General features: G+C 37.2%; 1 protein-coding gene across 3 annotated transcripts; it reads right to left on the reverse strand.

The window, feature by feature from the left end:
• Nucleotides 1-402: 402 nt before the first annotated feature.
• LOC112053642 (THO complex subunit 2) lies at nucleotides 403-23,912 on the reverse strand. 3 transcript variants are annotated; one of them, XM_052882286.1, is made up of 30 exons: nucleotides 23,753-23,912; nucleotides 22,951-23,116; nucleotides 22,361-22,602; nucleotides 22,135-22,268; nucleotides 21,801-22,057; nucleotides 21,569-21,718; nucleotides 20,773-20,942; nucleotides 19,792-19,957; nucleotides 18,871-19,040; nucleotides 17,391-17,589; nucleotides 16,024-16,274; nucleotides 14,935-15,052; nucleotides 14,617-14,749; nucleotides 13,928-14,091; nucleotides 12,591-12,844; nucleotides 12,160-12,319; nucleotides 11,380-11,628; nucleotides 10,782-11,002; nucleotides 9,491-9,659; nucleotides 8,172-8,282; nucleotides 6,923-7,094; nucleotides 5,581-5,665; nucleotides 5,400-5,469; nucleotides 5,244-5,313; nucleotides 4,582-4,622; nucleotides 2,717-2,815; nucleotides 2,424-2,481; nucleotides 2,114-2,184; nucleotides 1,062-1,111; nucleotides 403-557 (listed from the first exon to the last, which is right to left on the reverse strand). In XM_052882286.1, the coding sequence occupies exons 1-30, from the start codon at nucleotides 23,818-23,820 to the stop codon at nucleotides 524-526; spliced, it is 4,302 nt and encodes a 1,433-aa protein (XP_052738246.1). In that variant the 5' UTR covers nucleotides 23,821-23,912; the 3' UTR covers nucleotides 403-523. The 3 variants fall into 3 exon arrangements, 2 of the variants coding, with proteins under 2 accessions (XP_052738246.1, XP_052738245.1); XM_052882285.1 differs by having other exon boundaries at nucleotides 6,923-7,109; XR_008250936.1 differs by lacking the exons at nucleotides 403-557; nucleotides 1,062-1,111; nucleotides 2,114-2,184 and having other exon boundaries at nucleotides 2,439-2,481; nucleotides 3,861-4,622; nucleotides 6,923-7,109.
• Nucleotides 23,913-23,959: the final 47 nt, after the last annotated feature.

Raw genomic sequence — 23,959 nt, forward strand, 5'->3', positions numbered from 1 at the left:
GAAATGGCTACTTAAGTCTCACTATAGGGCAGCAGCACAGGTTCCAGCGGCGAGAGCGTGGTGCGGCCTAGCTGGGTGGAGGGATAGGATATTATATAGTTCGCTCGATCGTTCGAAGTGAGAGGTTGACTTTTTTTAGAAAGTGTCATTAAATTTCAATTTAATTATTTTCACATTTTTCTTAAACTGTAAATTTAACTGTAAATTAAACTGTAAACTTAAATGTTAATAACTGTTGGCACCTTGTGCTTCTATTTCTTTATTTCTATTGAATAAATTAATTGCTTTTCATCTAACCTCGACAGTATATCCGCTATTAGTACGTGAGGAGCGTTAACTGTCGGTAAGTTAACGTTAAGTAAAAAAGGGATGTAACGAAATAAAAATAAAACTACATAGAGATATAGACCACCAATATTTACTACAGTAGGTATGAAACATACTGTTCGTCACATTTCATTAAGGTGAAGACATACTTAATACTAAACTTTTTTTGTTCTTTAGTTAATACATTCCCTGATTTTTATCTTCGAATTTTCGTCTCATTCGATCGTCTGGTATAGCAAATGTTAAGAAAATTAATCAACAATTTGATAAAACTTATTAAGGTAGCTGGTAAGCTGGTACATTGTTTATCTTAATAAAAATTAACTTTCCTCCGTATTGTATTCATAGTAATTGATTAGTCGTCGCCATTAGAAGCACAGTATCGGCAGGGTCATTATGCATCTCGATATATTCAAATGAGTCACTATCGCTCGTTTTTATCAAATTTTCGTTTTTGTGATCATCTATCACATAGTTATTTCAACGATATTCCTTGATTACGCCAGTCAACTTTCACAAATAAAAGTAAAAGTAAAACAAAAAGTAAAAGTAAAAAAAAAATGTAAAAGTTTACATCAAATAAAAGTAAAAGTTTGTTGGTAACAAAATTCACTACTCAAGTAGGCATTTGTGAATTTAACAACGAAACCCTACACTGAGCGTAGCCCGATGCGCTTGGGCCGCTTTTAGATTTCTATTTACTGTATTTTGATCAAGCTCTTTAAAAAGGATATTGTTTTTCTCTTGACTCTTCGTGTGAACGATCTCGAAACGGTGATTTTTCCTGAAAAACAAATACACGGTTTAATAAAGTAAAAAGTGGTCTAGTGAATTCAAACGGGGTAGAGAGAGTATTGAAGACAACCCCCGTGCGCCGGCTAGTGACACTGCTGACGAAATTGTGAAAATGGTTGAGAAGCTAGTATTCGATGATGTCCGTATTAGAGTGAAAATATGAGCACAAAGGACTACGCTATCCCCCGGTACCATTCACACTATTCTTCAAGAGCATCTGAATCTGTCAAAAGTCAGTCCAAGGAGGCTCAGGAGTCAGCTGTAAAGAGTTTTTGGAGCACTGTGGTGAAAATCCGCTTAGCATTTTTGACCGGATAGTTTAGTTTGTAGGATTTGACCGGTGATGAAACGTGGGATCATCACTATGATCCTGAGAGTAAACGAGAGTCCATGCAGTGGTATAAAAAAGGAACAGACCACCCGAAGAAGTTTAAAGTCACCCCATCCGCCGGAAAACTCATGGCTACAGTGTTTTGGGATTCTAAGTGAATCTTACTGATAGAGTACACCAAAAAGGGTCAAAGTATTACTGCCACATCTTACGCAAATACCCTGCGTAATTTAAAGGCAATAAAAGAAAAACCACGTGGAATAATGACTGCAGGTGTCCTGCTTCGACGAAAGATCTTCGTGGTAAGCATTTTTCCGACGATGAAAAGTTAAAGGCGGCAATTGACGAACATTTTTTAGGTAAAGAAGAAAAATGTTTTTAGAGGGTGAAGAAAAGTTACTGTCCCGATCAATTAAAAGTTTTAGGTAACTACATAGAAAATTACAGTTTATTTATAATATTAAATAGAAAACGCCCCTCTTGACGCTAGCCAGCACGTTTACCAATACGCTAATCACGTTAGCCAACATTGTGGCAAAGATTGTGGCTGATTCGAAACATCCGCATACCATAAGCCAACATATTGGGCAACGTTTTAGCTAACATGATGAATTGAAGAGAGGGCAAGATGTATTTAAAAAAAAATCATAGCTAAATTACCCTTTTGTGATATTTTTCATAGTGATGATCTTCTTGTGATCCATTTTGATGTCCGCCCACCTTGACGATAGCTAGAAAATATTAATGTCCTGTTAATGTAATAAAGTAGTTGACTCGTATCAAATTTAATATAAACAATAATAATTTTGAATAGTACTTGGAATAAGGGCCCGAAATATACCAATTTTGGGAATCGAGGGATATTTTACTCAAAATTAAATACTTATTTGGACAAGGTTTATATAAAACACATTCGAACTAATAGGCATTACTTAATCAGGGCAACAACTTCTTCATATAAAAATTATACCTTTTTGCTCTTCACGGCGTCTTTTTTGCTCCAATAAAGCAGTTTCTTCAGCTCGATCCTAGGTAATGAAAAAATATAAGTGTTTGATTTTTTCAAAAATTATAAAATATTTTGACTTTTTTTACTGATTTCTTGCGTTTACTAGTTGAGTTAGGTAAAAATACTGTAAATGAAATGATATAGACTTTTATTGCAATAATTATCCTACGTTATAATTTCATTTTAAAAATTAAACAATCTTTATTATCTTAATTTAAAAAACAGTTTATATATTATATACATTTTAAACTTACCCGTTTGCGACTCATCTTACGCTCTTTCCTTTCATCACCCCTCAGTTTAGCCTTTCTTTTTTCTTTCTCGGGGGATCGCTCTTCAATTTCTTTACTACCCTGCTCATGCAGAAAATATACGTTAATTTATGACCTTAAAATACCATACCTTTATACCACAGATGAACTTGTAGACTACAGAAAGTTTTAATGGTAAACTCTTACATCTAAGCCAAAAAGCACATTGAATTAAGACAAAACTAGTATTTCAGTAAAGCTTGATTCTCTTTATCTATTCTTCTTTATAATCGAAATCTTCGTGACTGGAAACATTTTGATCTCCAAAAATCTTGAATGTTTTTTAGTTGTACTCGAATTTTTATCCCAAAATAAGGCGTGGAGCTTTTTGTGTTCTACTTCTTTATGTCACAAATTCTTTCTCGTGAACGTTTGAGTTTCCTGGTTAATCCTGGGTTAACCTCTGAATTATAACATGACGAGTTTCTTGATAAATTGTGAAATTACATACAACTTCTTTACTTATTCTATACTTATTGTGTAGTTTCTTGATTAATTTTGGTATTATCTTCTTCAGTTATATTGTGTTGAGTTTATTAGTTCCTTGTAGTGGTGTTCTCTATGTTTGTATTGGTTTTAGTTTCTTCTTTCCTTGTAGTGGTGTGCTCTATGTTTGTTTCTTCTTTCCTTGTAGTTGTGTGATCTATGTTTGTATTGATTTTAGTTTCTTCTTTCTTTGTAGTGATGTGCTAATTGTTTGTGTTGATTTTAGTTTCTTCTTTGTGAAATCTGTGTATTAAGTGAACTTTGGACTTGGTTTATTCTTCGTAAATGAGTTGCATCTCTGGTAACGTAAGGTGACATCAAAAATGATAAGCTATTTACACGATGGACAATCATGATGTAGATTCTACACAAGGGTTGAACAATTCTGCCCGAAATTCCAAAGGTGTGAAACATCTGCAACAATATCCTTTTCATGTTTTCATTAATGTTTTCTTCTCATGACAAAGCAGCTCTTGCTTAATCTCCATTTTAATAATTTTAATATACTCATAGACTTTCTTTAGTTTTCTTAGTCTAGTTTTGTCTTAATGCAGTGGTCAATTTGACTCGACTTTTCAGCGAATATTAAATAAAACCTTACCGGTGCTCGACAGGACTGGGCTGACTGAACTTACACAATTTTCAATTCCTTTTTATGGTTGGTATTTGTTTTTGATTTCATTGGTTTTGATTATTAATATTTATACAGAATTTGATTTAATTTATTCTCCAGCAACTATTTCCTGAGTAGTTTGACAGGATGACGTCTCTTTATATGGATCATTTTGTTCTTTAATAAATCTTCAAGGTTAACAATTTTTCCATAAGAGATTAATTGCATGCATTCTTCTTCTCCTTCTTCATTTGTTAAGAGATTCATGGATCGAAACAAAATTTATGCTAACACATACATGCAAGACGAAACAATTTTATACAATGCAATATTTATCTCGCTCCGCTGAAAGGCACGTTGCACTTCAGATATTTTTATTTCCATCATCCTCAACATTTTCTTCATCAATTATTTTGACATGTTGTTTATTTGGGTATTATAATTTAATTTGTAAAGTTCATAACTGCGTTTTATTTTAAATAAATTTTTTTTTACACACATTTACTTTAGCACTGTTTTAAAAGTCTTAAGTCCTCAGTCCATATATGTGGGCACTAGATTTATTTTTAGCGATTGTGATTTTTTTTTCTCTTTGGCTTTGCACAGATTGTGATTGTATTAAGCGGCGGCGGTGGCTCGTGCCGAGTCCAGTCCCCCGTCAGTCCGGCGCGAGCGCGAGGCGGGCCCGGCTATACACTACGATACTCACCTTGCCGTTGCTGCTGGTTTCTACTTTACGGCGTTTCACATCTGCAATACGAGAGGCTTTTTAACAATTTTGTACCACACTAAATCCATGCTCGATGTGCACTGTGTTACCAACAAATTAAAAATGAAGGTATAAATCGATCGTCATCGTTATCAATCCATATTCGGTTCCCTGCTGAGCTCGAGTCTCCTTTCAGAATGAGAGGGGTTAGGCCAATAGTCCACCACGCTGGCCCAGTGCGGATTGGCAGACTGCACACACACAGATAATTAAGAAAATTTTCTGGTATGCAGGTTTCCTCACAATGTTGTCCTTCACCGTTAGAGACACGTGATATTTAAAGATTTAGAAAATTTTGAAATACTTTCCATATTAGAAACGACCTTCACCTATCTGTTTGATGGATGAAATGTTTCATATCAAGAATGTAAAAAAAGTGTCTAAAAACGAGTGGGTTGCCTAAAAATTTCCTGGCCAAACTATTATTAACTATTATTAAAGATAGTTTAACCAAGAGTTTTTGTGGCAACCTACTTGCAACATATTTATTAAAATCCAAATTTTAAACACTTTCCATCCATTAAACTGAAGGTAAATTCTAATACAGATATTCTACTACAAGGGATAGAAAGACATAGATAGAGAAGACATTGTTTTCTTACCACGATCAATATCATCTGACAAATGGCGGTGTTCGTGAGGTGGTGAAACTGCCTCCAAGTAACGTTCCTCCTAAACGTCATAGAAAAAAAAAACATTACATTCTATAAACACTACAAAATCGAAACAGACTGACAAATAACGTATGTTACACTTACTCTGTGTGATCTTTCTCTGGGAGACCTATCTTTACTTCTTATTTCCTCTTTGGCACGCTCTTTTAATGACCTGGAAACGGTTGATATCAGAAAATAGTTATTTAGAATAAAGTATCGATGTAAGATTATATTAAGATTAAATACGGAATCAAAAGGACAAAAAACATTATGAAATACACACGATCTCGATTCACGTTTAGACTCCTTCTCGCGATCGGAGTCATCTCGACGTCTATCGCTCGTCCTAGATTCCCTTTTCTCTGTGTCTGTGAACAATATATCTATTTCAGAAAGTCTGTTTACCTTAGCATGTAATGGAAACATTTGTGGTTGGTGTCGAACTTGGAAACTATTTACATATGTATAGTGCGACACAAAAGAGTAGAAAATAAATGAGGGCGAACGAGAACTAAACGAAATAAAGAATGACAAGGCGAACGAGAACTTAATGAAATAAAGAATGACAGGGCGAACGAGAAATAAAGAATGACAGGGCGAACAAGAAATAAAGAATGACAGGGTGAACGAGAACTTAACGAAATAAAGAATGACAATAAGTCGTTCATAAGGTAACCCAGTGTTCTGTCATCCACTTAGAACAGCAACTACCTTAATATTGTTAATAATTGATATTTAGTTCTATACATAGATAATATTATGTTCTTATTTTAATAAGATGATCTGTTGAAAATAATATGTCTATATATTATAAATAGATTAATAAATATATTATTTGAAAAATACTTCACTATTTACCCCGAACATCGTGTTATGAGTAGAGAGCTTATTTCATGATTTATATTTATTATATATAATTATAATTTAAAAGAAAGTAAGTCTTATCTAAATAACATTACATTAAGTGCGGGCAGTTGAGAATTACAGCCGAGGCCGAGGCGTAAGGAAGCAGAAGCTTCATATGTCATATGTCATATGACATTTTATAACATTTGCGAGGAAACACACTTTGAACTTTCTGAAAATTAATTTTCATGTTTGCTTGTTTTCCACATGATGACATTTTCATACGCTTGTCATTTTTGCACCAAAAACACCCAGTATTACTTTCTTTTTTTTTTATTTATTACTCATAAACTAAATTAATACTCTCGTGTTTTTGTTACAGATAAATTATATTTTTTGTCAAAAGTTAAGTTAATTTTATTCATAAAATGATGAGCACTTTTCTGACATAAAAACTAAGATTAAAAAAAGATCGTTTTTAGACCCGCGGCTAGTTGCCTAGACTAGTGACAGAAGGGCTTAATTATTGAAATGAAATGAAAATACTCTTTATTATACACCTTAAAGAAACATACAATAGTGAAAAATAATGAAAAAAAAAGAAATGCACAATAGGCGGCGGAATAGATCAGCCTGACCGTCCAGCGCGGAAATGCAGCCAGTATTCTTGCCAGTACTCCACGTGGGCATAATATGTATAGTTTTATTAGGATAAGTTTGCTTTATGTTCTTTCTCAATAAAAAAAAAACTAAATGTAAATGAACGGCTCTAAGTATACCTGAGTATTGCGCGGGGTGCGGCGGCGACGTAGACTCTCTCTCTCGCTTGACCTCGTCCCGCGGCGCCGCGCTCGGTCCCGCGCCCGCAGCCGCCGCCGTGCTCGCGACCGCGACCGCTCCCGCACCCGCGCCCGCGACCGCTCCCGCCGCCGCCTTCGCCACTGTGCCCACCTGCAAGTTGACGATCTTGCCGTCGAGAGAGTATTGATCATCATCAGCATATTATGTGTATTGATATATGATATAATAGTAAGTGAATGCCTTTCTTTCAACATGCTTATTTAATACAATCGTAATTTTCATATGGTATCCTTGTAGTTTAATTAATCATAATCTCAATCGCTGTTTTTATTTTCTACTAGCAGATGCCCACGACTTCGTCCGCGTGAAAATCGATGTACATTTTCGACCCCTTCGCCGCTTCTATTTATATTTTCGCATTTTTTATATTATATGAAAAATACAAAATCACAACCCCCCGGCCGAAGGCCGCTGTACAATAAAGTGCGCGTTTTATAAGCTTGGGTAAAATGCCCATCCGTAGCCACGGTCGGAGACCCTATTACAAACCCCCGGCCGAAGTCCGGTGTAAAATAAAGTGCGCGACCGAAGGCCGCGCGTTTTCTGTGCTTGGGTAAAATGTCCAGCCGTAGCCACCGTCAGAGGCCCTAACAGCGTACACGACGGAAACTATTTAAAATAATATTTTTTTTCCCTATTTTTGTCACATTTTTCATTGATGCTTCCTTCATAAATGGAGTATACAACAGAAAAATTATTGTTCAATTCGAACCAGTAGTTCCTGAGATAAGCATGTTGAGTCAAATAAGAAGACAAACAGACACTTCAGTTTCATGTGTTATAATATATATAAAAGAAAATCGTGTTATACCATTATATGAAAATCAGCGCTGTATGTTCTTTGTTTATGGGGAGCATATAGCAATATGCTGAGCTAGGACCTTTTTCTAGGTTATGCCACATATCGCAGGGATATATTCTTAAATAATTGTGATGTGTGGCATAATGTAGTAATAAATATATTTTCTTTCTTTATTTCTTTCTATATAACTCAAGAACGGTTGAACAGATTTGAATTGGAGGAGAGGTATTTTAGAACCAGGAGACGGCTATAGGATACTTAAAGTAGGAGTAGGGTAAGGGTAGGGTAGGATAGGGGTAGGGAATGAGTCAAAGCGAAGCTTGACCGCTAGTCGTAGTATAGATTGAACGCGTCAGTGTACACACCTGATGGAAGTCGCTTTCCTTCATCAACTGGCCCTTGTTCCGCAGTTGCCCGCTGTATCCGGTCGCTAGCACGTACAGATCTTGACGATGGAGCTTTTCTTCCTCTTTCACCTGCACAAATAATAAAATAATTATAGAAGTAGTTTTAAATCCAAGAGTCAACATACTCAAAAGTCGAATGCACATGATATTTTCACAATCAGTAGTGTAATATAACAAAAACAAATCCTCTATCTCTGTGTGATTGAATAATATGAGGGGATTTGCAGAACCAAAGTTACCGAAATAACTGCACGAGCCGTAGAGTTGAAGAGAGGTCCTCACCTCATCGCTTGGTAGAGTGACAGCCGACGTTTTGAAGGGAGCGGCTTATTACAGGTGAGGCTCAGGAACTTTGTATTTGGTAATCCCTACAAAAGCCATTGTCCAGCAGTGGACATCCATGTATGATGAGTGTAATACAACAATGTTTATAAAAAAAAGTAAACAGAATTTACCTTATCCACTTTACTGTGGATCTGAACGTAGTTGCTCCAGATACTTTACTGTGGATCTGAATGCAGTCATCAGAGTCCAGGCACACAACGATCGCCTAGGTGATCTTGTAGTGCCACTTATGGCACACGTTGCGTAGTATTATAAAAACAAGTATACATAGTTTACCTTATCCACTTTACTGTGGATCTGAACGCAGTCGTCAGAGTCCAGGCACACAACGATCGCCTAGGTGATCTTGTAGTGCCACTTATGGCACACGTTGCGTAGTATTATAAAAACAAGTATACATAGTTTACCTTATCCACTTTACTGTGGATCTGAACGCAGTCGTCAGAGTCCAGGCACACAACGATCGCCTAGGTGATCTTGTAGTGCCACTTATGGCACACGTTGCGTAGTATTATAAAAACAAGTATACATAGTTTACCTTATCCACTTTACTGTGGATCTGAACGCAGTCGTCAGAGTCCAGGCACACAACGATCGCCTAGGTGATCTTGTAGTGCCACTTATGGCACACGTTGCGTAGTATTATAAAAACAAGTAAACATAGTTTACCTTACCTACTTTACTGTGGATCTGAACGCAGTCATCAGAGTCCAGGCACACAACGATCGCCTAGGTGATCTTGTAGTGCCATTTATGGCACACGTGGCGTAGTATAATAAAAACAAGTAAACATAGTTTCATCTTATCCACTTTCCTGCTATCTGAACGCAGTCATCAGAGTCCAGGCACACAACGATCGCCTAGGTGATCTTGCAGTGCCACTTATGGCACACGTGGCTGTGTAGTGTTATAAAACAAGTAAACATATTCACCTTCTCCACCTTCCGCTCTATGATCTGCGCCAGCTTGGCGAGCACGGGGAAGTGCGGCAGCACGCGGTTGAGCACGATGAGCGCGTTGCGGATCTGCACGTAGTCGCCCGAGTCCAGGCACACCACCATCGCCTTGGTGATCTTGTAGTGCCATTTGTGGCACACGTGGCTGTGTAGTTAGTTATTAAGCATATATTTGGCTGAAGACCAATTTTAATTAAACTAATTGGACAAGTATGTAAATAAATAAATATAATAAATATACTTAAACAATACACATCACTATCTAGCCCCAAAGTAAGCATACAGAGTAGCTTGTGTTATGGGTGCTAAGATAGTTGATATGATAATATTAATATACAATTATATACTACATATAAATACATATATAATGTATAAATACACACAGACACTGGAAAACACCCATGCTCTTCACACAAATATTTTCCAGCTGTGGGAATCGAACCACGTGGATGCAGAAAGCAGGGTCACTACCCACTGTGCCACGCGGCCGTCAATATAATAATAATGTTACATAAAATTAATTTACTTCAATAAGTATATTAGTATAGTAGTATAGTAGTGTAACGTCTTATATATCCTCTGCATGCAAGCGCAAGAGCCGTGATAGCCCAATGGATACGACCTCTGCCTCCGATTCCGGAGGGTGTGGGTGCGAATCCGGTCCGGGGCATGCACGTCCAACTTTTCAGTTGTGTGCATTTTAAGAAATTAAATATCATGTGTCTCAATCGGTGAAGGAAAACATCGTGAGAAAACCTGCACACCAGAGAATCTCCTAATTCTCTGAGTGTATGAAGTCTACCAATCCGCATTGGGCCAGCGTGATAGACTATTGGCCTAACCCCTCTCATTCTGAGAGGAGACTCGAGCTCAGCAGTGAGCCGTATATGGGTTGATAACGACGACGACGATGTAAGCGCTGGACTACAACTATAACAAAATTTTCACAAATCAAGAACTACGAAATAAGAAAAACATATATATCACGAAAGGAGAGTTGGCAGACCTCAGAAGCGCTGGACAGATGACATTGCTCAAGTGGCTGGTAGGGATTGGATGAGGTCAGAACGGGACAGACGAAAGTGGAAACTGCTGGAGGAGGCCTATACCCAAGACAATGGGATTCATACAAACGTAATATAAAAAGAAAGAAAAAATCTATTTAAAAATTGTATAACTAATTTGTAAGAAATAAATAAAGACTTTATTATTATTATTATTATTAATATATATCACGAAAAAATATTTTTGATAGTAGAATGCATACCGGTAATTCTCATATCCGACGTGGTCGTTGGCCTCCGTGAACTGGTTGGACACGCGGTACTTGGTGACGAAGCCGGGGTAGTGCGCGCACTCGGCGTGGAAGGCGGCGCGGTCGGCGTGCCAGCGCATGGCCGTGCGCAGCACGCGGCACAGGAACTGTCCGTAGCGCACCGCCTCGCCCTCCGAGCACGACATCACGGAGTACGCAATGTCGCAGAACAGCTGCAACCAAGCAGTGTACATAGGCGTATAAAGCTTGCGGGCCCACCCTAGAATGGTCCAGGGCCCACCCTAGGATACTGGGCTACCTATTGGAAATTCTCTGATGGACGCCGAAATACTAATAATCTTACACAAAATATAATTATAAATATCAAATAATAACCATTACAACTTATAGTAAAAAAAAACCTATAATAAAGATTTTGAAAAATTCAGAGATTGTCTTATATTATAAGACAATTTCTGATACCTACCATAGACACAAAGATAAAATAATAAAATAAGTCGAGTCATTTCAGAGGTTTGCGTCCACAAATATTGTTAACGAAATTATAACATCCCTGGCTTACACAGACGCGGACAAAGCTCGTACTCACCCTGTCGTAGCACAGCAGCGTGGAGAAGTTGGGCGTCTTGAGCGCGTGCACCGTATGCACGAACTCAGCGCAGTAGAGCGCGTCGGACGACGTGAAGATGCAGCGTGGGAACAGGCACAGCTGCATGAGGCGCGTCACCGTTTCGTTCTTGGCCGACTTGGCGGCGCGCGCGGGGAACCAGCCGGCGCACTCGCGCTGCAGGCGCGCGCGTACTCGGGACACGTGCTCCTCTTGACGACGACGTTCCTCCTGAGATTATATTAATTACGGTGATCAGACATTGCTGGTGAATCTGGTGGTAGGGATCTACCACGACAGTTACCGGCAAATACCTACCGCCAAGCGATCTAGCGTTGCGGTACAATACCTCGTAAAAGCAGAGGTAAAAATAATATATAAAAATCAAACGCGCCCAAGCGGAAACGCCACCCGAACCAGTTTTCAATAATCTATCTATATTTTGTAACAGGTCAGTTACCAAGCGATGTTATTAGATAGGGATACTAGAATAAATAATTGACATTATGTTACGAATTCCCCGATTACGGGTGATATTAACATTCATTATTCATGTTATTTGTGCGAAATTGTTGCAACAGTGATGGTATAAATAGGGTATTTGATGATTTGAGCTCAGTTGTTTGTTAGGCAACGTGGACACCGTTACGCTGCCTAAGAAACAACTGTCGTGGTAGACAAGTACACAAGACCTAGGACCTGCTCAAGGTGTTACCTCTACTACAAAATCATGTCTGTTAGCATGTTTTGCGATTCTCATACCTGCAGCTTATCAACGAGGGTAATAAATCGTTCTTGCTCCTTCCTTCCTTTTGACCCTTGCGAGGTGTCTTTGGCCGCAATTGCCGCTGCAGCCCTAAGACGGTCTACCTCTCTTTCGTAGCTTTCCACTGGCACTTTGAGATCGTACATTGATAAGGACCTAAAATGATAATTGAATTAAAACTAAAAATAACTCTCTTACTTACAACTTTGTAGTGTACAATAAATGTAATATAATACGTCATATCCACTTCTTGAATGATAATTGGGTTCTCCAGACATATTTTTGTTGTTGTGACACAAGGTATCTTGTGTCCAAAACGCAATTTTGAAATCCAAACCAATTAAGTAGCAGTCTATAAAATTTACATAACATACTCGTAAAGTTGCTTTGGCAATTTTGGTACATCAGAAATTCAATTGATACTAACCAAAATGTTACATAGAACTCTGGAGAAATGTCTTCCCATACTCTGGAGGGAAGAAGAGGCGTTATTGAAGTCACTATTGGCTCTAACGCTTCTTTGGACGCAATATTATATCTTTCAATACTCTTTTCAAATGCTTCAGTTTTGCTGTCAGATTTCCTCAACACTTCAGCTTTCCCCGCTATCTTATGAGTCAATACTGGACGATAAAGGAAGAACGCCACATCAGCATCTACGTGATAATCTCGAAGTAGTTCCTGCAAATGATTCACTTCCATCAATTAATTATTAGGCAATGATGTTACACAAGACCTTAGTTGTGCCAGGAAGTGGTGTTGTACAGTTTAGGTATAAGCAAACAACATGCTATTGTTCTTGATTTTTTTGAATTGATTTTCAAGTTCTCAAAGTTTATAATAATTGCTTGTAGGCATTGACCTCTTATAAGAGTATGCACAATCATGAAAAAAAAATCGCTTAAAAACTGGCCAATTTTGCTTTGACAGTTTTAGAATTATTATTAAAGAAAATTATACCTGGCTTTTAAATATAGTCCAAAGTCCAATATTCAATAAAATCAAAATTCAACCTTAAGAATTGAGTTTAAGGTTGAATTTGCAAATGTGACTACTTAAATTGAGTGCCAAGAAGTTGTGTTTGGCACTCATTGAGTGGGGACGGTTTTTGGTCGCTGATTGTGCATCCACTTTTAGTAGGAGATCGGGTGTCAACATTTTTTTTATGGAAAACATTATGACGAACATTCGACCCTTTTCTTGTCATTTGTAGAACTTTCTTCTTCAGGTCAAGGCAGTTTAAGTTTAAAGTCAAGCAACATTGAAGTGATTAAGTGAATAATATGTGACTAAGTGATAACTATTGATCTACGATTGGATGTAACTGTTTGGATCTTGTAATAAAGAGTGGATTAAAGTCTCACAAGAGTTATCAGGTGTATCATTCCAAATTCTTTGTTCCTTCTGTTGTTAGATAAAATAAAAATTAGTATTTTACCGGTAGCCGTGATAGTCCAGTGACCTTGTGGCCTTCAATCCGGGGACAAAGGTTCGAATCTGGTCTGGGGCATGCACCTCCAATTCTTCAGTTATATTTTTTTTAAGAAATTAAATATCACGCGTCTCAAACAGCGAAGGAAAAAAATTGTGAGGAAACTTGCATATCTGAGAATTTTAATAATTCTCTAAGTGTGTGAAGTCTGCCTATCTGCATTGGGCCAGCGTGATGGACTATTAGCCTAACCCCTCTTATTCCGAGAGGAGACTCGTGCGTGTGACGAATTGGGTTGTTAATGATAATGATGATGATGATAATGATTTTACCTGTAGGCTGGGCAACCTGGCAGCATATTCCTCAGGCGCATGCGAGGAGGCGAGGAAGGTGCCCAGCTGTACCAGAGCGTCCTGGCACTGGTCCGCGAGGCGCCCCACCACCTTCAGCTGCGACCCTGGTGGCTCACTACTACTGGCACTGTCTTCGGCGTATTCTACAATATTAAGTACTCTTACAGCCACTAAACACTGATAAATATTTAAACCTCGCTTTTTTTCAAGAACTTTTTTTTGATGACCTCCGTGGCGCAGTGGTATGCGCGGTGGATTTACAAGACGGAGGTACTGGGTTCGATCCCCGGCTGGGCCGATTGAGATTTTCTTAATTGGTCCAGGTCTGGCTGGTGGGAGGTTTCGGCCGCGATTAGTTACCACCCTACCGACAAAGACGTACCGCCAAGCGATTTAGCGTTCCGGTACAATGTCGTGTAGAAACCAAAAGGGGTGGAGATTTTCATCCTTCTCCTAACAAATTAACCCGCTTCCATCTTAGACTGCATCACCACTTACCATCAGGTGAGATTGTAGTCAAGGACTAATTTGCAAGTGATAAAAAAAAAGCAGTGGACGTCCTTAGACTATTAATGATGATTTTTTCAGTCGGGTAAAAATGTTAATCAACATTATATTTAAGCAAACTATAACGCAAAATCATAAAGATACGACTCAACCAAACATACCTTTCCAAACACAACAGTGGCGCTGTTGAGCAGATAATATGCATAGCGCAATATCCAAGTTGTTGCCAACTATTGCCTCTTTTAACCTTGCAGATGATCGCCTTGTGTTGCGTACTTGGGAAAAGTAGCCCGCCTAAAAATATAAAGTCGGTCAGTAAAACTCCTTTACACTAATTACTTATTATTTTATGGCCAAGCTAAAAAAGTTTTCAGTTGCATTGTCTAAAAAAATTACATTTATGTTATAGCAAAAATGTTGAAGATGAATAACTCTACTTTTATAAATGATGTATGTGTATTTATATTGTTAAATAATACCTCTCCTTTTAGTAGTTCTCCTCCGGCCATGGCATCTAATTGTTCAGGTGTCATCTCCTCAGCAGCTTCTATTCCCGCCATTTTTTGGACTATTTCTTTCAAAATTAGCAAATCTTGACTGTTAAACAGAAAAATCTACATATTAACCTGCTCATGACTTAAATCTGCACTATTCACTAATTTAGTGGCTCGGATGCTGATTCATAATTGCTGATATATTAGTATATTAGCTGACACCGCGCGGTTTCATCCGCGTGGTTCCCGTTCCCGTAGGAATACAGGGGTAATATATAGCCTACAGCCTTCCTCGATAAATGGGCTATATAACAACGAACTAATTTTTCAAATCGGGCCAGTAGTTTCTGAGATTAGCGCGTTCAATCAATCAAACAAACAAACAAACAAACTCTTCAGCTTTATAATATTAGTATAAACTCTTCAGCTTTATAATACATGTTAAGAAATTTCTTTTATCATTCATGGTAATTAATTCTATCATAAGGGATAAATCATAATTTCATAAGACAACCACCACAATTCAAATCTTTAGATTTCCACAATCTATTTTAATTAATTGCTTAGCTTACTTTACACTAATTTGAGTTTTGTGATTCCAAATCAAAGTAACTTACACTTACTTTGAGAACCAGAGAACAACATTAAGTTAATAAAAGAAATTTTCAAGTCTTATAAAATACTAGCGGACGCCCGCAACTTCGCCCGCGTGGAATTTAGTTTACATAAAAAACTTTCCCCTCGTGGTTGATACATGGTTCCCACCATGGATGTTATTAGACATATAAACCTTCCTCTTCAATCATTCTATCTATTAAAAAACCGCATCAAAATCTGTTGCATAGTTTTAAATATTTAAGCGTACATAGACAGAGAAAGCGACTTTGTTTTATACTATGTAGTGATGCCGCCAAAATTAAATTACTTATTGAGTTTGGTTATCTGGAAAGATTACAATAACAATAAGAATGGTTGCGAACATTTTCTTACTAATCTTTATCTCTCTTGTACTCCTTTCCTTATAATGTGCCATAAACAAAACGAACTATTGGCATAGTTACAAATTGCACTCACCTCTGCTGCGCTTTAAGCCTGTTAGCAACAAACTGTAGCAGCGCAGTAAGTTCAATGTTATGCTTCTTGAATGCAGCGGCGGAGAAAGCGGCGAGCGCTTGCAGCGCTTGAGAATGCGCCGCGCCAAAAGCGATGCCGCGGCGCGAGGCCAGCGCTTCAACAAGGCAGTAGCCGAGCACGTCCAGCGATAGCGATGTTAAATACTTTAGGGATTCCACTACTGGCCCTATTAGGTTGTCGTACGATTGAATCTATAACAAAAATACTGATGCATTCTTATTTGTATTTTATAAACTTTTTTTTTTCTCTTTAGCCATGTCAAGTATTTTTTTTTCTGATTGTGTAAGGCAGGCTCCTTATGGGATCTCAGCGGCGTCACCGGGGGCTTTGGGCGAGCGCAGAAGCATCGCCTGATGGGGCCCGAAGGCAGAAGCAGAGTAGATGGGCGGAACGACTCTCTAAAGGCGTGTCCTCTGAGACTCTGACCTCGGCTTAGAGGGCCGTTCGGGAAGGGTATTTTGGCCTGAGTGTATCAGTCAATACCCCGAGATCGTGAGTTAAATAAAAAGCCCACGTCTGGGTGTCGTCAGATATCGGGGACCTCGTCTTCGCCAGGGAAGACGCTGTGTAGCATATGTTTGTGTTTCCGGGGAAGCATTGTCGTTCGTTGTCATCGTCAGGATCGTAAAGGAAGTTTTTTGGGCGTCTAGATCTACAAATAGCGTTGGTATCGGGGATGTAGCTGCAAGCCTCAACCACTAGTTGGTTGGGGTGGGTGGCGGCTCTCTCAAAATAAGCTTTCGAGAGCTGTTTCATATATTGGGCTATTGTGGGGAGATCTAGGTCTCTATGTAGGTTGTTATTGCGCACAAACCACAGAGCGCCCGTGGTTTGACGCCCTGACGCATGAATGTCAAGTAGCATTTATAAACCTCTATTGCTTCACGGTAATTGGGTCGGATCAGTGGCGTAGCGTGAATTTTTGCTAACCGGATCTGACTGGAAATTTTTTTTTTTTAATTAATCATTACGTTTTTAGAATTATCATGAGTGTTATATAATTAATTTACCATGAAACACGGTTAAAACTCGCGTGGTGGCGGTAGTTTCGAACCCATACGGGGCCCTTAGTTATGAGTTGGTTCTTGCAACGCTGATTGCTGGTTCAGTTTCGATCGCTTTTGTTGTTTGGAAATTTTTAAAAATACATGATTTTTAAATTAAGTTTTATAAGAAATCCTCCACTTTTATTAATTAATATCGAATATCGATATATTTCGGACCCTTATTTTATGTATCCTTATTGTATGTATACGAAAATTTGATATGAGTCAACTACCCTATTAGAAAAGGGTGTATTCACTTACCTGCAAAAGCATGTAGTCGAAAAGAAAAGCTGGTGCAGCATGTGACAGCTTGCCAATAAGACGGCCCTGGGGCTTGATGTTCTCCTTGGACACACGCTTCATTATGTGCTTGATGCGTTGCAGCGAGTTGCCCCTCACACGCATCAGAGCTGGTATACGTTCGCCGGACTCATTTTTCCAGCGAGCATAAATGCAGTATCTAAAAAACAAATCTTTAATTTATTTTATCTTTTAAAAAAAAATAATACTTGCCATATCTTTTTGTATATGACCAATATTCCCATGCCCCTCAAACTAGTCACGAAAGACTGTGCTAGGAGTGGGTAAGACATTACACCAACGGGGCGAAGATCGAACCACCACCCCTTGGCTTTCATATATGTAAAAGAATGTCGTGTTAAGCATTCACTTGTAATGAGCATTCGTGCACACATTGGATCCCCAGCAACACTCCATGAAACGTTCGGCGACCTGGGCGGCCTGCTAAGCTTCTGGAGCGAGCTCGGCAGACTGGAGTGACTTCAGCGGGGACCAGCACCAGAAGGACCTACGCACAACGGCCAACCCCTAGTGGACAAGTGCGGAAAAGGCCCAGAAAAGAAGAAGGAGAAGAAAAGCATTCGTGCGTTAACATTTGCACGAACGCTCATTACAATGCCTCACGGAAAAATACGAGAACATTTTAGCGAGCATATCGACCGTTCTGGCGAGCATTCTAGCGAGCAGATTTGCTTGGAATGAAAACATCGAATAGAGCGTTCGGTAGAATTATCAAGATGTTCGTAGCAATATTTGGATCTATGCTTGACTCGACTCATTGTTCAGTTCGACAAATATAAAAAAAGGCGAATGCTTGATGTTCTGTTACAAGTAAATGCTCAAGTCTATCAGCATCTTTAGTTACAACAACAACGGGGGGACCAGTTTGGGAAAAGAACTAGGATAGAGGACATATACAGGATACTTAGGGTAGGGTTTCACGAGGACAAAGTCGCGGGCGTTAGTTAATGAATATATGAGTGAAACAACTTTTGACTGACTCATCACAAGACTCCAAGACTGTCTGGATCTGTCTTTACTTAATCTGGATTTACTTTAAGCATACTCATAGTTATTTCATTCCAGGTATTCCAGTATACAATAAATATTGATTTTTAGTATTATAGAGAAATTGTGTACGAATATACTATTAAATGAATTAGTTTTTTTAATCAATTTTTTCATCATTAATTTTGGCTTGGAAATGAAATATTTATTTCAGTAAAAACAACTGGATTCACTGTAAGATAAAGTGATTCACATCCTGCTTAATTGCAGTGGGGTCCCGGCAACACTCTGTTGTTTTTAAACATTGGAATAGGTTAGTTAGGATTTATGAGTGATACAGAGGGAAACTGTTATAACAGACCTATACACACAACAATGGTCTTTGCGACCAAGTGTGTAAAGCCCAAGAGAAAGAAGAAGAGAAACCATTTACCTGCATTGATAAGGATATAACTTAAGTAAAGTGTACACTTCCTCTGCCATGCAACAATTGCCTTCCATCAATGTGAGGGCGGGCAGAATAGCTGTGTCTAAAACAGTTATCGCTTCATAATATAGAGGATCGCCGTCAATAGATCTTGCTGTTCTTAGTATACGAATTATCTGAAACAATTGACATAAAATTACTCACTAGAAACATGTGAGTTACCAAAATGTAAATTTTTATAAATTTTATGATAAAAGTAGATTATTAAATTAGTTACATAGTAGAAAATCAGTAACTTGATACAAAGTTTATGCGAGGTACGAAAAACTGAAGTAGTAGTTAAGGAGATAGATATTTTTGTAGTAGTTTTCAGATGCTATTTCAAAGCTTCTCAAATACACTACTCGAATTAAACCGAAGTTAGCAAGGTAGTGTAGAGAGGCGCCGTTCGAATTGCTTTAGTCTTTTGACTGGGGCAAAAACCCACCACAATTGGAAGTTGTGCGAGGCAAGGCTAACTTGCATAAAGTAAGTCTATCTACACAATGGTATTCAATAATTATTAACATCAATAACTTTGTGAGTGGTGTATTAGGGACACAAAACTAACAGACTGAAATTAGTTTTCTTACTGAATTCAATTAAAATTTGTATCTTATTTGTGTGCAACAAAAGAATTAAAATAATAATAAAAATAAAATAAATAATAGTACTATGCTTGACTGTAGTAAATTACTTTTTATACTTGAAAAATAGTTTATTTAAAGATATAATTGTTAGCCCTACAGATTTTATCAAAACGACTCAAATTAGTTTTAGATAATTAGATGGCGTATCTTCCACTTTCGTTTTATCCATTAATTACAGGACACCCTGTATATTTAATTTTTCTGTGAAGCAGTTTACAAGCAAGTAAACATATCTCACCTTATACATTAAGATGGCATCATGGTGAAGTGAAGAACCAAGGAGTACAATTGCAGGTATAACAGTCTCTTTCATGCTCTCAAACGTCCTGCAGGCTTTTGGTGCCAGCGGCGATTTCAATGGAGGTATTGGCTTGCCTATTATTTTGGGAGCAATGCGACAATGCCTACAAAAGAAAAATTCCAAATTCCTCTTTTTTCCTCTATTTTGTACAAAGATCAAATTCGACAATCGTTTATTTCATTAGTATGACTATTTATAAAAGAGCCAGCAATAAACTCAACAGTTGCTCTTCTGGAGAATATTACTGCCATCTTTTTGCTTTTGTCTTCCAACAGCTTTCCGGTTTTCTTTAAACCAATACTGGTGTAATTACTAACACATGTAGCTTGCCTCAGATTTATTGGTGGTAATGGTGAGTGACAGATTTGGATTATAGGGACTTGATTTAAGATGATATGGCACTGAAGAAAGGGATGAAGAGTCTATTCAAGCTATAGCCTAAGTATAAGCCTCTCAGTGTTTTTTATGTGGCAAAATCTATACTTATAATAAAACTGTAGCAAATCTAATTCAGTACACACTGAAGATATTTTGAAAATTTTAGTTGGGGGGCACTATATAATTAGTACTGAAATAATAAAATATTTTTTTTCGATTTTTTTGTCTGTCTATCTGCCCATATTTTTTGTTGTTGTCGGGTATCACGCTGAAACTACTAAATGAATTCAAATGAAACTTGGCATGGTTTGTGACCATAATACGATTTAGTTGAAATATTACATGAATTTCCACGCGGACGTAGTCGCGGGCGTCCGCTAGTACCGAGAAATTACTGGCGTGTTAGATTTGTGCTTTTAATAAACTGTCTGTGAATGTATTTTCTTCCTTATAATATGATACAAGAAATAATGAAAATAAAAGATGCATTAGTAGTACATAGCAATAATAAGGAGTTACACTGATAAATAATTCTCTTACTTTCTGTACAGTGGTTCCACCAATGCATGTAACATGTTGCAAAGAGCCACCGCAGGTCGTGGTGCAACATGTGCAAATGGCAATCGGGCAGTCAACGCTGCAAATTCCTTCCAAGCTGTCACTTTTAAAAGTGCTTCACAAAGCACCAACTTTTGATTACTCCAATACTCCTATATAAGAGAACACAAACTATAGGTTCACACAAACAAATCAATACCTATCAAAAAAATTTAAGAATCTGTCTCACATTATTTACACAATTCTAAAACATAATCAAGCTTTTAAAATTTTTGTACAGGCTAATCTCTGGAACTGCTAAACCAACAATTTAAATGGGACTTCATTAGTAGATAGGAGATTATTGAGCAACATATAGGCTACTTACTTTTTGTATTGATAACTAGCTGATGCCGCGAGGTTTTACCCGCGTGGTTCCCGTTCCCGTAGGAATACAGGGATAATATATAGCCTATAGCTTTCCTCGATAAATGGGCTATCTAACACTGAAAGAATTTTTCAAATCGGACCTGTAGTTCCAGAGATTAGCGCGTTCAATCAAACAAACAAACAAACAAACTCTTCAGCTTTATTATATTAGTATAGATATCCATTTTGATGTTATTGGTGAAAAACCGATTAACGTAATTTAAAATCCACCAGTATTTTAGTTTATTTTCAAAGGTAAACACTCTTAATTATGCTAACTAAGGGCATACTATTTTAAGTTAAGAATATATATAAATAAGCACTAATTTAATAGTAATATAAATTGCTACAGATTATATTGAAGTTTTACCTGTGGATCAGCTTTTTCTTCGATGAATTCAGCAGGTGCATTGCTTTGAGGGCCTTTGGTTGACACTATATTGATTTTACGTATAAAATCTTGAACAGCCTTGTGTTCTTTATCAGCTTCTTTAGCCATAATAGTGTCATCTGGACGTAACTATAATAATATAATTAGACATTGATTGAAATTATCATAATAATGAAAAAACTTTATATTATTCTAAGCATAATTTACATACCCAAGGGTAAATGTCATCAAGAGTTATGACTTGATGCTGTAAAAGTAATGCTATGATAGTCATCAAAGCAGGTGGTTCGCTATAACTTTCTAAAACTTCCATGTTGCCAAGTTTAAAACCCAAAACTTCACTGATTACTTGAGCGTCTGCCATGTAATTCTTTATAAGTGAAATAAATAACTTATCTAAATGTGGACGAGCCTCAAATGACTCCAATATGATATCAAGGACTCTGTTTGGGTCCAAATTGAAGCAACCTGTAATGAAATTTTACATATTTATTACTATCACTGACAAGAGTTACTTCAATGGTAATAAATAAAATAAATATTACCTATAAGAGACTGAATGATTTCCAGAAGAGTCTTCCATTCCATATTTTCAGATATTTCTTGATTTAACTCAACTATCAGCTTTGAGTAACCTTCACTTTCTTCTCTAAATAAATTAAACTTACGCTGTTTATAACTGAAAGTACAGTAGTCATTAATTAATCAAATTAAATGAATTATCTTTAATAATTAATATAGTAAATCTATAATCTATATAATCATACTCACTATAACTTAGTTTTTATTTTTATAAACTTTGTATAGAAATTCTTGTTCTTTAGTGTACCAACATCTTGTAGTGTATCAATCTCTAAGCGTTCTTTTAAAAGTTTGTCAGATATAAAAGATTCTAGTTCTCTTACTAAATAACAAAAATTATTTCTTTCTTCACTCTGTACATCCAGTGATGTCTCTGCATCTAGTATGCATACTACATCCAGTAGTATTGATGGTATGTCTGCATGCAAAACCTGAATTTTCAAACAAAATCCGTATATTAAATTTTAGTATCAATTAATTTGGTTTCTTATTTAAATTACAATATCATTATGAAAGCTACCAAGTTAGCCTGCCCATCTTAGACAGCATTATTACTTAACATCAGATTCGATGATTGCAGTCAAAGAAAAAATCTGTCAAACAACATTGAGTCGTTCTTCTGACGGCGAACAATAAATTTTCATTTTATTTCAATGTCATAGCACTGCATTTTGTTTGCAGCACATCCCATCCACATTCTTTCTGAGCCTGCTAAGTTTTATGAGTCTTGAATGATATTTAATTATTTACTAATTGGATATTTATAAATGTTTACTTACAATTAAGTCTTTTAAAACTGATACAACAGAATCTTTTTTAAGAAGTCCTCGTAGACCACAAAGTAGCAAATCATATATATTTTGAGACAATCCTGATAGTTTGTCAGATTTGGAAAATAAAGGACTCTTTGTTTCATCTTTTATAAACTGTGTCATTGATTTTAAGCTGAAATAAAATATCATAATGTATTTCATAATGCACTTTGAACATCATACCCTAGGACAGAAGTTCTCCAAGTGTGGGTCACGACCCACAGGTTGCTAGTGTGCAAATATTGAGTGGGATCTGATACATAAGATAACTTATGTTCTTTCACAAAGCCCTTGTGCTTTATGAACACACTCCAGCCTTCATATAGAAGCACTAGGCCCCTCTGACCACCAGAACTAGGTTTCTGAGCATTACCTATGCCCCCTTTTTAAGGTGACCAAGTGAAGAGTCCCAGTATGGGCAGTTTTTGTTAGATGAGTCGGAGCCTAATCAAGTTTGGGAACCACTGCCACTGCTACTGCGATGGTTTGTGTATAAACAAAGTACTAAATTAAAGGCTGCATAATATCCAGAAACCAGTTTACACACATCAATAAACTGAAATTACAAACGTTTGTTGACATTATAACCTATATTGATATTGACTAAGATAACGTGACTGAAACAATAATATAAATTACAATTTGGCAATTTTGTTCCTCTGTAAACATTGTAAATAGTATGTTAAAATTTTGTTAGGACTACGCAAATAGAAATCAACATGTGGTACTATGAAACAATTATGTATTTAGATAAAAACAAATGACTCACAATTGTTCACGTCCCAACTTTTCCCATGCCTTACAATAGTCCGAAACGAATTTTGTAAAAGTACCCATTTTGATAATTGGGTCTATTTAAAATTTTCACAACAATATCCTAAGCACAACATACGCCGCAGCCATTTCTGAAAATTAAATAAAAAAAAAGTCATAGACTAGTTATATACTCTTTGACATAGATCATAGTATGTCTATG

The sequence above is a fragment of the Bicyclus anynana genome, chromosome 6 (genome assembly GCF_947172395.1).
Source record: "Bicyclus anynana chromosome 6, ilBicAnyn1.1, whole genome shotgun sequence".
Lineage (NCBI taxonomy): Eukaryota > Metazoa > Arthropoda > Insecta > Lepidoptera > Nymphalidae > Bicyclus > Bicyclus anynana.

Excerpts from the sequence above, each read along its gene's own strand:
- LOC112053642 (XM_052882285.1), bottom strand. The coding sequence starts at position 23,820 with ATGGGTACTTTTACAAAATTCGTTTCGGACTATTGTAAGGCATGGGAA. Across the intron at positions 5,470-5,580 it reads TCTAAACGTGAATCGAGATC|GTCATTAAAAGAGCGTGCCA; the intron begins GTGTGTATTTCA and ends AACCGTTTCCAG. Across the intron at positions 2,185-2,423 it reads ACGCCGTGAAGAGCAAAAAG|CTATCGTCAAGGTGGGCGGA; the intron begins GTATAATTTTTA and ends AATATTTTCTAG.